We start from the raw sequence: 12,494 nt of genomic DNA, 5'->3' as shown, positions 1-12,494 counted from the left end.
TGCTAGGGAACCAACTCTATATAATCCAAGAATCAGCCAACTGGTAAACCAGAGGTACTGGTAACTTTAACCGGATGTTGCTACTGATAGGCATACGGATGTTTCTTTTTCTTGTAAATTGGATGGTTTTGGATATGATTTCTATGTTTCATGTGTTACGCATTAATAAAACATAATTAATTATATGGAACCAACTAATTAATGATCAAAGCATCTGTTCCGTAATTCTCTCCTATCACTAGCGTATCTTCCCTCATGTTTTGAATGTGGTCAACAATAATTTAAAAAATAAATTAAATTATAAATTAATAAAACTAATTATAACTAATTATGTTGTTCCATTATTGGCTGATTATTAGTTGGTTCCATATACTTTTCCATAGTTGAAATTGAAACTTGAGATCAAAGTACAAGATTAAGGATGTTGATTTGGCAAATATATTGAGGATCTCATACCCATGAAACTATTGTTGTCCATATCACCTCTGTGTCACATTACTCTGTTCTCAATTCTTAATTTTCTGGTCTGATTTATTGAAAGAAGAAGAAGACTTCAGTTGGTTCAATGCTCAAGAAAAATACACAAATGGTGAAGCAAAATTAAAAAGCCAGCCTCATACTATATAACTGGTCTCACAATAGCTTTTAAAGGAAAAAAAAATAGAGTGAGAAATTTAGAACATCATCTCATGCATGCAGAATTATTTTCCTTCATTTTTGAGCTTCATTTTAGATTTTATTGTTATGACTATCTAATGTTTATCTTTCTGTAATTGAGAAAAAGACAAATCATAGTAACATTAAATGAAAAAAAGCTACGAGAGAAAAACGGCAAGAGAAATACATTAAAAAAGCCAAAAGAATTTTTTTGTGTATTTGATTATTGTTGAACTAGGATTAGTTTTCATTTCCAAGTTGGGATAGCACTTGGTGACATAAAACCAGTTGAGTTTTTCTTACTAAGTTGGGATAGTACTTGGTGACTATTGAACCAGGTTGAGTTTTTCTTTGCCAAATTAAAAATACTTGGTGGTTACTAGGCTTAGATAGAAACTTTGTGATAAATACTAAATGAATTAGGTTGTAATTCATTGGTATTTGTACATGTAATCAATTTTATTATAGTTAAAAATCCACTATAATTATAATAGAGACTGGATATAAATTTTATTGTATATAAAAACTAAACCAGAATATATATTTGTGTGATTCTCACGCACCTTCTTTAATTTATTTTATTTTGGTTTTAGAAACAAACCGATTTTTACTTTTTTTTTTTTTGCATAATCTGCTTTTGCAAAAACTATTTAATAGAACTTCAATTTTGAAATTTAGTTGATTTAACCCCTCTTCAAGTTCTAGTATTACCAAGAAAGGTATTGGAAAAAAAACTTTATTATGATTACAAGAAATAATCTAATACAACATCAAATTGCAGTGGCACCACTGCTCCTAAATGGGCCTCAATATTGGAACCCGATCTACTTTTCTTTTTTCATTGTTTGACAGTCACACTCTCGTAACTGAAGTTTCTAAACAAAATAATGATAAGAATGAAATTAAAGAAGATAAAAATCCTTTTACCAAAAGAAAAAGAAGATAAAAATCAGAGTTATAACTTACAACTTAAACCAATATATAATAATAATAATAATAATAATAATAATAATAATAATAATGAAATTAAAACCTCATATCTTAAAGTCTACATAGAGTAATTAATATGATTAGTGGAGGTGTTTGGCCATGCCACAGAAGAGTGCATTGTCAGGGATGTTAGCTTCAGTGTATAGACTCTGCTCGTTGTTCCAGACCCTGAGATACAATTCTTGTCCCAAATATTGCCTTGGCCAAATTGCAGATCTCAAATTCCACATCCCCTTATTGTCCAAAGATACCAATATAGCACTCCATGATTTTGGATACACCTGTATATACAAATACATTCATGTATGAATAATAGCCATTAGTCCACAAGAGAAATATTAATTGAACTCATTTATTAGAGATATTGTGCCAAGTTTATTTACTAATTACAGTTGACAGATTGTCTTCTTAATTGTAGATGTCAGATAAATAGTACCATATTTGAAATAAAACGAGTTCATGTAATATTTTATAGAATAAATATTCAAATTAGTTCCAAAAAATGTTAGATAAGACATTTTGGTTCTTATGAATTTTTTATACCGACAAATTATTTTTTTAATCGTTTTCAATTAAATTTTGAGTAAATGTTCTTTTTGGTCTCTAATTATTTGTTCGATGGACTTCTCACCCCTTTTAAAAATCCAAATTAGTCCCTATCTACTTTAATATATATACGTTTCAGTCCGGATAGAAAAGGACATTACCAAAGACTGAAAATGCATTTATTCAAAGTTGATAGGATTGGAATGTACATATTTTAAAGTAGATATGAACCGATTTGGGTTTTTAAATTTTTTAAGGGGTGAAAAGTCTATCTGACAAATGGTTAGAGACCGAAAAGGGCATTTACTCTTAAATTTTTAATAAATTTTTGTTAGAATACAATTAGGTAAAAAAATATCACTATAAGACAATTATTCTCCCTTTAAAATTACATAGAAACTAATACACAAAAATCAGCCAGTAATATAAAATATATATTAAAATATAAATATACATTAAAAATAAATTAAATTTAAATCATATGTGTATTTATACACAAATATATTAATGACTAATTTTAGTGTAGAAATAACATTTTACTGACCTGAACAGTGTATCTTGGAACCGCATCAGCCAAGTTGTAAATGTTTCTGCTAGCAGGTGTCCATACGCCATATTCATATCTAAAATTAATGAAAAGAGGATTATATTATTAATTAACGAACATTCATGAAAGCGAAATCGAAATGAGTTAGTTTTAATTTCTTGATTACCCAACAGCATAGAAGCTAGATCCGTCCATGTGCCATGACTGGATTGTGTCTTCATTGTTCTGGAAGATGATTTCTACGAAGTCATGAAGGGTAAGTCCTACCACAGAGGTTCCTAATTTGGCAGGGGTACCAGCAGGAGGAGGAACATCACTGATAGTGTTGAGGTTGAACACTCCTGGAATGTTGAACCAATCAGCAAGCTTCAATGCCGTGAGTGGATTAATGTGGGAGATTCCATTCACTGCATATCGTAGCTTGCCATGGATGTTTGCTTCAGAATTTGCCAATATGATTGTCCTTGTGATAGGGATGGTTCCATAGTGAAATGATCCTTGAGGATTTGGCCTTGCTGCGTTTGCTGTCAAATTCAACCTATTCAAACAACCATTAAAAGGTTATACAAAAAATTTACACATTTTTTCCGACAGGACAAGGACTAATCTATCGTGGATCAGAGCTCTATTTAAGAGTTTGTTGCTGGTCAATAAGCAGACAAGTGAGCTGACCACTCGACCAACTCAAGTTGGTTGTAATAATTTATATTTATTAAGCCTTTGGGAATGATAATTTGGTGACAAGTATTGATCTACAAGAATCATTCTTTATGTACTCTCATTTTGACTTATTATTAAACTATAAATTTGGTGTGTCTCAATTAAAGTGATATTCACACTCATTTTTTGGAATATTTTTAAAACTACAAGTAATTTATTTTGCGTTTGATAAAAAAAATCGTGTATTTGTGCTTGCAGTATTTAAAAGTTAAATAATATTACAGCCAGAATTATAGTAATTAACTACCTGATGGAGTTGGCTTGTTTCATGGACCAATCTACATCAGTTGGGGCAATGGGCAATGAACCAGGGGCCTTAGAACTGGAGCCGGCATATTGAAGAGTGGCTGTGGTAGTGAGAACAATGGGAGTGAAGCGGCTAGTAGCAATAATGGTGTAGCCATTCACAGGCTGGTTAAGTGTGACCAAAACCGCCACTGATTGACCCACATGAATATCAAGGGACTCATATGTGTCCTGTAATGTGTGAGCACCTTCAACTTCAATCAGTTTCAATGAGTGACCTTGAATCCTGAAGTTGATTGATGTTGTTAACCCAACATTGGACACTCTGAATTTGTAAGTCTTCCCTGCAAATAAATATAGTTGATTTAATTTTTATTTAGTTTCAAATAGTGAATATTAATGGAGACAGAGAGATGGTTAATTAGTAATTAGTTATTACCTGCTTGACCGGTAAAGACAGCAGAATTTCTTTGTCCATTGATGAGAAGAGCATCAGGAGAAGGAAGTTTCTTGCCAAAGTCCAATAGTCTCCTTAGTACCTGCAAATTAAAATTCTTTAGCTCATCTATGTTTTTATCATTAATAGTTCTTTGATTTCTATGCAATGTTCTGAAAATCGGATCAGACTGCCAGTCGAATCGGTTCAATTAGAAACCGATGATAAAAATAGTCCGATCCACTGTCAATAACCGAATGAAGAATTTTAAAAAATTACTAAACCGATCAAAAATCAACTGATTGGACCGAATTAGTAACTGGCCGGTTATGAAAAAACGAACACGGTTTTGTGAGAACCGGCCAGTTTCTGAGAAACTAACCTTGTGGTTGGTCTTGAACCAATCACCAACAAGAAGGGTGAATTCAGCATCAGGAGCAGGGTAGGGAATGGAAATAACAGATCTTTGGGCAATGTTAAGTGCCCCAAAACCTCCAGCAGCTTTATGGAGCTTGGTTGATGGGAAATATGTGTATGTTCCAATTTGATCTTTCAGTTGGAACTTGTATGTCCAATTGCTCTTAGGAGGGATTGGGCAATTTGTTCCCAATACTCCATCTTGCCATGATGTCCTTCTCTGCTTTATACCATTCCTGTTTGTTTTTTTTTTTTTTTTCACCACATTCACATGATTTAATTATTATGCTTAATTATTTCCACCAAATTCCTAGTTTATCAGGAAGAAAAAAAAATGTATATGTTTTCAGTCTCTATAAATAAGGGTTTTATGATTTTTGTTTCGTCTAAAAATATTCGACTATATTAACTATATATAAAAAATCAGTTATTAAATCAGTTATTTGTATAAAATATATATTAAAATATAAATATATATTAAAAAGAAAAAGTTTAGGAGGCCAGCAGTTTTATTGAATTTTGGCCAGCATGTAACCAACAGAGAAATGTGAGCCGTTGGATAAAATCTCACACCATCAAATCATCATTGATGGCTAGTTAATGGCTAACAATTACAAAAATTGTTGGCCCCTAACATTGCTATATTAAAAATAAGTTAAACATCTCATAAATTTATAGATAAAAATACATAGTAATTAATTTGATAGCTGATTTTATGTGTGTGTGTTGAAAAATATTTATTGTTGTTTATTTGCTACATATCATTTGGATTTTGGTGTTGCATGACAATATTTATGAAGACTAACGAAAATTAGTAAATAGTTATAATTACAGAAACTAACAAATCAAAATTTTTAAGGCTGAAGGATATTGTAAAATACTTATAAGAAAATATTTTGGGAGGACAAAGACTACAAAAAAGTTAAAGCAAAATGTTTGAGAAAATTAAATTACAAAAAAAAAAAAATCACTAACCATGTGATGAGGAATTTCTCGTCAAGCTTGTTAATGACATTAACAACGATGTTGTCATTAGTGATGCCATCAATTGTAGGGCCTGGAAATTGGCCATTGATAAGAATGCCCTAATAATATATAAGATGTGAATTAAAACATTAATCACTTTAATTTAGCATGAAGTTAAAGAAAGGCATACATATATATTTCAAACTAAAATACATATACATAAAAAAGGACTATGCATTGTCTAACCTGTTGAGGAACCCCAAGAGGGTAAATTGTTCCATAAGTAACTTCCCATGTGAAAATTTGATAGCGATCTTCTGCTACAACAGAGAGAGCACCCAAAATTCCAAGAAAAGCTAGAGCCAAAGAGATCTTCATCTCTTGTATGATGAAACACTGCATAAATTAAATATGCAATAATCTTATTAAATAAGAAGTGCTCTACAAATTACTAGTGATTTTAAATTTAAATTTTAAAAGTTTGGTGTTTCTTTGGTATTTTCTCTTTCTTTTTGAATTTTAAAATTTCTTTTTTTCAACTGTTTTAAAAATATTTTGAAATTTCAATTTTTTTTATTTTGAATTATTTTTTTACTTAATTTCAAAATTTTAATAAAAAAAATTGTTTCTTCTTTAATAATCTTATTGGGAGCTTTCTATACTTTGACATAGAAACTCACTTTTCTTTATCTCTTGTTTATGTATGCATGAAAGAACAGAAAGAGTGCACTATAAATCTAAAGAGAGAGGCACAACCAAGAAGAACCTTGGAGTCTTATACAGCCTCTACTCCTAACTTCTATGGGATGAATACGGAGCTAGCTTGCATATCAAAATTTGTGTTACAACTAATATAGTATTATGCCAAATGTAAGAACAAAAATGGTTTCAAAAATAGTGTATAAAAACTAATTTTTAAAAGATGACTTTTTAAAAATTGTAACATTTATGTTTGGTAAATTAAATTAAAAATAGCTTTCAATAAACACAAGCAACAATAATTATGTTTAGTAAAATAGCTTTTAAAATTTAAAAATATTATAATAGACATAAATGTAAGCATTAAATTTGAAAGTTAGTTAACATATGAGATTATATTAAATTTTTAAATTTAAAAAGCACAAGTCAACTTTAAAAAGCTCTATTTTAGATACTTTCAAAAATACCTCAATCTTTTAAAAACTATAAGTACAAGTACATAATTTTTTTAATTTACTAAATACAAAATAAAAAAATTTAAACTTTTAAAAAACACAACCACATCTTTAAAAAATTTTACCAAACTAAATCGTAACGTATAATGTAATGCTTGCATCCCAAGAAATTGCGTAGGAAAAAGATATGCCTTAGCGTGATTAGGAGTTTAAAGTTAGGCTTAGTTTGGTAAAGCTTTTACTTTTTAAAAGTAGCTTATAAAAGTTAACTTTTAAAAGATGGCTTTTTAAAAGTTGTAGCATTTATGTTTGGTAAATCAAATCAAAAACAACTTTTAATAAACATAAGCAACATCAATTGTGTTTGGTAAAATAGCTTTTAAAATTTAAAAATACTATAATAGACATAAATGCAAACATTAAATTTGAAAATTAGTTAACATATGAAGTTATATTAGACTTTTAAATTTTGAAAAGTACAAGCCAACTTTAAAAAGCTCTATCCTAAGTGCTTTCAAAAGTACCCCGATCTTTTAAAAGCTGCAAGCACAAGCACATGATCTTTTTGATTTACCAAACACAAAATGAGGAGGTTGAACTTTTAAAAAGCACAAGTACATCTTCAAAAAGCTTTACCAAACCAAGCCTTAAAAGGATAGAAGTGAATTTTATAGCTCAATGATATTGTTCAAATTACGAACAACTATGAATTTCTCAAGCTAAAAATGAACTTACCAAAACTCTAGCTTCGCCTTGGAGAGAAACAAATTGAGATGGAGAACTAAGGTGTTGAATTGAGGATGAAGTATGGATAGACTCATATATATATATATATATATATATATATAATAAGACACAATAGAAGATGTTATGTGGAATATGAATGCCAGGGTGGCCGGGGGTACAATGTGTGTAGTACACATAATACTGCGTGTTGTAGTAACATGCATGGTGCATTAATATATTTTCAAATTAATTAACTAATAAGTTGACCACATTAAGTATTTCTTGAAATAATAATAATAATAATAGTCAAACTAATTTAAATTAGTTCATTTATATACTTAAATAAATATAAAAAATTTAAATTTTATTATACATACAATAATTTATTGATCTGTAATAAATTAATTTTTAATTTATAATAATAATAATAATAATAGTCAAGGCCATGCGGCGTTAGTTGGGGGAAAATTGTTAGTATATTGCTATTATGAGGGGTTTACATTTAATTGGGGGATTGCTTTTGATCTTGGACAAAGTTATTAACTTATTATTGAAATGATTATTATTATTATTATTGGGTTAGAATGTGAAGCATAATGAGTTGGGAAAAGGAAGTGTTTAAGTCGGTGGTGTGAGGAAATTGGAAAATGGAAGAGTGGAGAGATCTGAACATAGCGGGTGCGACGCAGCCGATAGCGGATCCATTCCTCGTTCATGATTAATTAGTTTAGGTCTAGAATTGGAGTAAATTCTACGACCTTATATTATATCCAAATCTACAGCATATTATTCTATTTTCGTTTGTTCGTTGAATTGAAATTTTAGAAACAACCAACTAGGACGCGGGGGAGAGAGATTTTTTCAAGAGTTATGTTAAAAGACTATTAAAATTTATTATTTTAATTAATTAATTATTAATATAATCAACAATAAAAAATATTAAATTTTTAAATATATAATTAATAATTTGATAAATTTATTTAAATAAAAAATATCACTATAAAAGTTATAATTTGAAAATATAAAATTTAAAATATGAATAATAAAATAATTTTATAATAATTTAATTATTTTTATTATTTTATGTAAAAAAAATTATTTATTAAGGTCTAAAAAATAATATTAAAATTAGTATTATTAAAAAATACTTTAAATTTAATATTATGAAAAAAAATAAAAGAAATTTATATAAGAACTAATTTGAGTAATTTTTAAAATTTTAAAGATAAAAATGATTTACGTCTAAATTTTTAGGACTATTTTGATTATAAATATTTTTTTTACACGTCAAGTGACGTGACATGTTAGGTGTTACACACATCAATCAATCAATCATCTTGTAACACGTAGTATTAATCTACCACGTCATCATGTCATGTGGTACTTAACGTGATACGTTATCATCTAATTAACAAAAAGACCAATTTAACTTACGTTTTATCACTAATATAACTAAAAAAAAATTTTAAAAACTAATTTAAAAAATAAGTGATCTTTCACGAATGAATTTGACTATTAACTCTAAAAAAAATTAAATTTATTACGTGATCAAAGTGGACAAGCCAAGTATCATAATGTGTTTATTTGCAGATCCAAGGCTGGCACTGATTCGCGGATTAAATATGAGAAGAATAAGTTGTAGCGCAACATTTTAGTACTTCAACTTTTACTAATATTTTTTCGATGGATTGTTAATAGGCAGGTTTTGGGTATATCAACTAAGGAAAAAAAATTCCAAGAGGTCTAACGTGGCTGCGGAAGTATCATTGAAGACAAGGTGATCGAATAGTGTGGATCTGTGTTGGTTTCATCACCTTCCCTTCTTTCTATGAAATTCTTTTTTGTTTTAAATAATGTTGTCCGTTCATAATGTATAAACCATAAAGAATTAGAAATACTCTATATAAAACACAAAAACATCTAATAAATATCCAACACATATTTTATGTATTTTGAGAAAATTTGTCAACATAAAAGTGCATATATTTAAGGATTTTATTTTGAAATATTGTATATGATAAAGACGGTGTAAAATTATATATTTTATTCAAGAGTAAAGTATTGTTTTTGTTTTCAATGTTTGGGATAAGTCTTAAAGTTGTTCTTAATGTTTCAATCGTCTTATTTAAGTCTCTGATGTTATAAAATTGACTCAATGTCAGAGATTCGTTAACTGAATTGACAACAGGACAAAATTGAGACGATTTTAAAATGTTAGGGACTTAAATATGACGAAAACGTTAAGGACAAAAACGATATATAAAAATAAATTTTAATTTAATATTATCTTTCAATAATATTAATTTTTTACTGTACATAGTATTCAATTATTTTTAAATTACGCTTAATCACATTATTTTCATTTTAAATAAATTTATTTTTTTATAATTTTAAAGAATTTTGATACGATAGAGACAAAAGGTATAATTTATATTTTATTGTATATATATTATTTTTTTTTTCTGCAAGTTTATATACTAGTCATTCTACAAACATTTTATGATAACAAAAAATCTTTAAGAGTAAAATTATAAAAAAATCAATTTATTTAAAATAAAAGTAATATGATTAAGTGTAATTTACTTAGATGTGATTAAAAAATAATTGAATACTATGTATAGTAAAAAAATTGATATTATTGAAGGATAAAATTAAAATTTATTTCTATCTATCATTTTTGTTCCGAACATTTTCGTTTTATTTAAGTCTCTAACGTTTTAAAATCGTCTCAGTTTTGTTCTCCCGTCAATTCTGTTAACGGATCCCTAATGGCAGGACAACATTGAGTCAATTTTGAAACGTTAGGAACTTAAATAGGACGATTGAAACATTAGGGACAACTTTGGGACTTACCCCAAATGTTAGAGACAAAAACGATACTTTACTCTTATCATTTTATTTCTTTATCATTTAGTATCAGAGCTCAGGTATTAGATTAATTCTTATTAATCTATATTTGTTCTTCTTTTATCATAAAAAAGAGTCCAGTATATGTTGCGTCTTTCTTTAAGTTTTTGTGTTCTTGTTTTCGTTTGCGTTTCATTATTATTTAAAAAAAAAGCATAAAGTGCAAAAAAAAAAAATAAAAAACAAACAAAAAAAGAAAAAAAGAAATTATCTTTCTAGTAATTAACTAATTATTGTCCTTTTCATATATTAATTTTTTCCACCTACAAGATTCGAAGACGAATTTTTTTGAAGAAGAGGAGAATGATATGTGCTTTAAATGTTCGTGATATGAATAGTTCAAGTGTTATTTAGAAGATATTTTTTGAAACAAAGAAAGCTCAACACAGTAAAGTGGAGCAATATATAGCAGAAAAGGAAACAAAAGGATCAATCCCCATCATCTCCGATATTGCCATCAACAACCAAAAAGATTAACACCTGTCCACTCCTTGTAACTCAAAAACATCCTTCCTTGAATGTCCTCAACACTTGCTTTTCTGTTGTTAAAAAGTCTGGCATTTCGTTCCAACCAGATATTTCAGATCACTGCAAAGAACCCCGTCAGCAATATCTTTTGTTCCTTTCTACTCTTGTGCATGCCGGTCCAACTCTCGAACTGCCCCCTCATGGTTCCTGGGACATCCCACGGTTTATCTAAATATCTCAATCAAACGCACCACACCTGCCACGAAAAGTCACACGAAAGAAACAAATGATATACAAATTTCCGGGTAAAAAACTCAAATAAACCAAATTGAGAAGTTTATTACCCAAATCAGCCAAAACAAAAATTATTTCAGTAATCCACCAATGGCCATTTATATATAATTCGAATCAATATGATTCGAATTACAAATGCATGTAATTCGAAACAACTTGCTTCGAATTACGTTTGAATGGATATGCATGTAATTCGAATTGACTCGATTCGAATTAGTAGGTTCACATGACTCTATAGAGTTCGAATCATATTGATTCGAATTATTCAATGTTGGTGACACTGGGTAGTTCGAATTAAGTTGATTCGAATTACTAGTGAGTTGCCTATATAATGCTACGTTAGTTGGATATATATCAACTTTTATTTTTCACATTCTTACTTGGATAGTTGGATATATATCTTATAGTTGATAAAAAAAGATATTTACTGTATAATTTTATTTTTCTAAAAATATTATATATATATTTTTTTTTATGATTACACAATTTTAGAAATATTTAAAAAATATTATTAAAATTAAAATTATATTTTTTATTATTTGACAATAAAATTAAAAATTAAAAATTAGGGATTAATATTACTAGGTAGCCAGTAGTTGTGGTGGCAAATTTGTACCCTAACAAAAATATTAGGAATTAATATTGTTAGGTAGACAAAAAAAAAGCTAGAACTTGTCTTATTTAATATTAATTATATAAATTTGGTTACAGAATATTTCATTAACAAAATTAAATAGTTAATTTTGTTAATAAAATATTCTGTAACCAAATTTATATAATTAATGCTAAATAAGGCAAGTTCTGACTGTTTTTTTGTCTACCTAACAATATTAATCCCTAATATTTTTGTTAGGGTACAAATTTGTCACCACAACTACTGGCCACCTAGCAATATTAATCCCTAATTTTTAATTGTTAATTTTATTGTCAAATAATAAAAAATATAATTTTAATTTTAATAATACTTTTTAAATATTTCTAAAATTGTGTAATCATCAAAAAAATATATATATATAATATTTTTAGAAAAATAAAATTATACAGTAAATATCTTTTTTATCAACTATAAGATATATATCCAACTATCCAAGTAAGAATGTGAAAAATAAAAGTTGATATATATCCAACTAACGTAGCATTATATAGGCAACTCACTAGTAATTCGAATCAACTTAATTCGAACTACCCAGTGTCACCAACATTGAATAATTCGAATCAATATGATTCGAACTCTATAGAGTCATGTGAACCTATTAATTCGAATCGAGTCAATTCGAATTACATGCATATCCATTCAAACGTAATTCGAAGCAAGTTGTTTCGAATTACATGCATTTGTAATTCGAATCATATTGATTCGAATTATATATAAATGGCAATTGGTGGATTACTGAAATAATTTTTGTTTTAGCTGATTTGG

General features: G+C 28.2%; 1 protein-coding gene across 1 annotated transcript; it reads right to left on the bottom strand.

Annotated features, from left to right (window-relative positions):
• Nucleotides 1-1,389: 1,389 nt before the first annotated feature.
• On the bottom strand, nt 1,390-7,473 carry LOC130971553 (L-ascorbate oxidase homolog). Its single transcript, XM_057897117.1, has 9 exons — nt 7,415-7,473; nt 5,772-5,921; nt 5,535-5,644; nt 4,525-4,795; nt 4,146-4,245; nt 3,708-4,050; nt 2,907-3,278; nt 2,738-2,816; nt 1,390-1,928 (listed from the first exon to the last, which is right to left on the bottom strand). Exons 2-9 carry the CDS (start codon nt 5,901-5,903, stop codon nt 1,728-1,730), a joined length of 1,608 nt encoding a protein of 535 aa, XP_057753100.1. The 5' UTR covers nt 5,904-5,921; nt 7,415-7,473; the 3' UTR covers nt 1,390-1,727.
• Between the last annotated feature and the right edge of the window lie 5,021 nt (nt 7,474-12,494).

This window comes from Arachis stenosperma, chromosome 1 (assembly GCF_014773155.1).
Source record: "Arachis stenosperma cultivar V10309 chromosome 1, arast.V10309.gnm1.PFL2, whole genome shotgun sequence".
NCBI classification, from domain to species: domain Eukaryota; kingdom Viridiplantae; phylum Streptophyta; class Magnoliopsida; order Fabales; family Fabaceae; genus Arachis; species Arachis stenosperma.
Note: the sequence above shows the minus strand (reverse complement) of the source record. Positions and strands in the feature narration are given on the sequence as shown.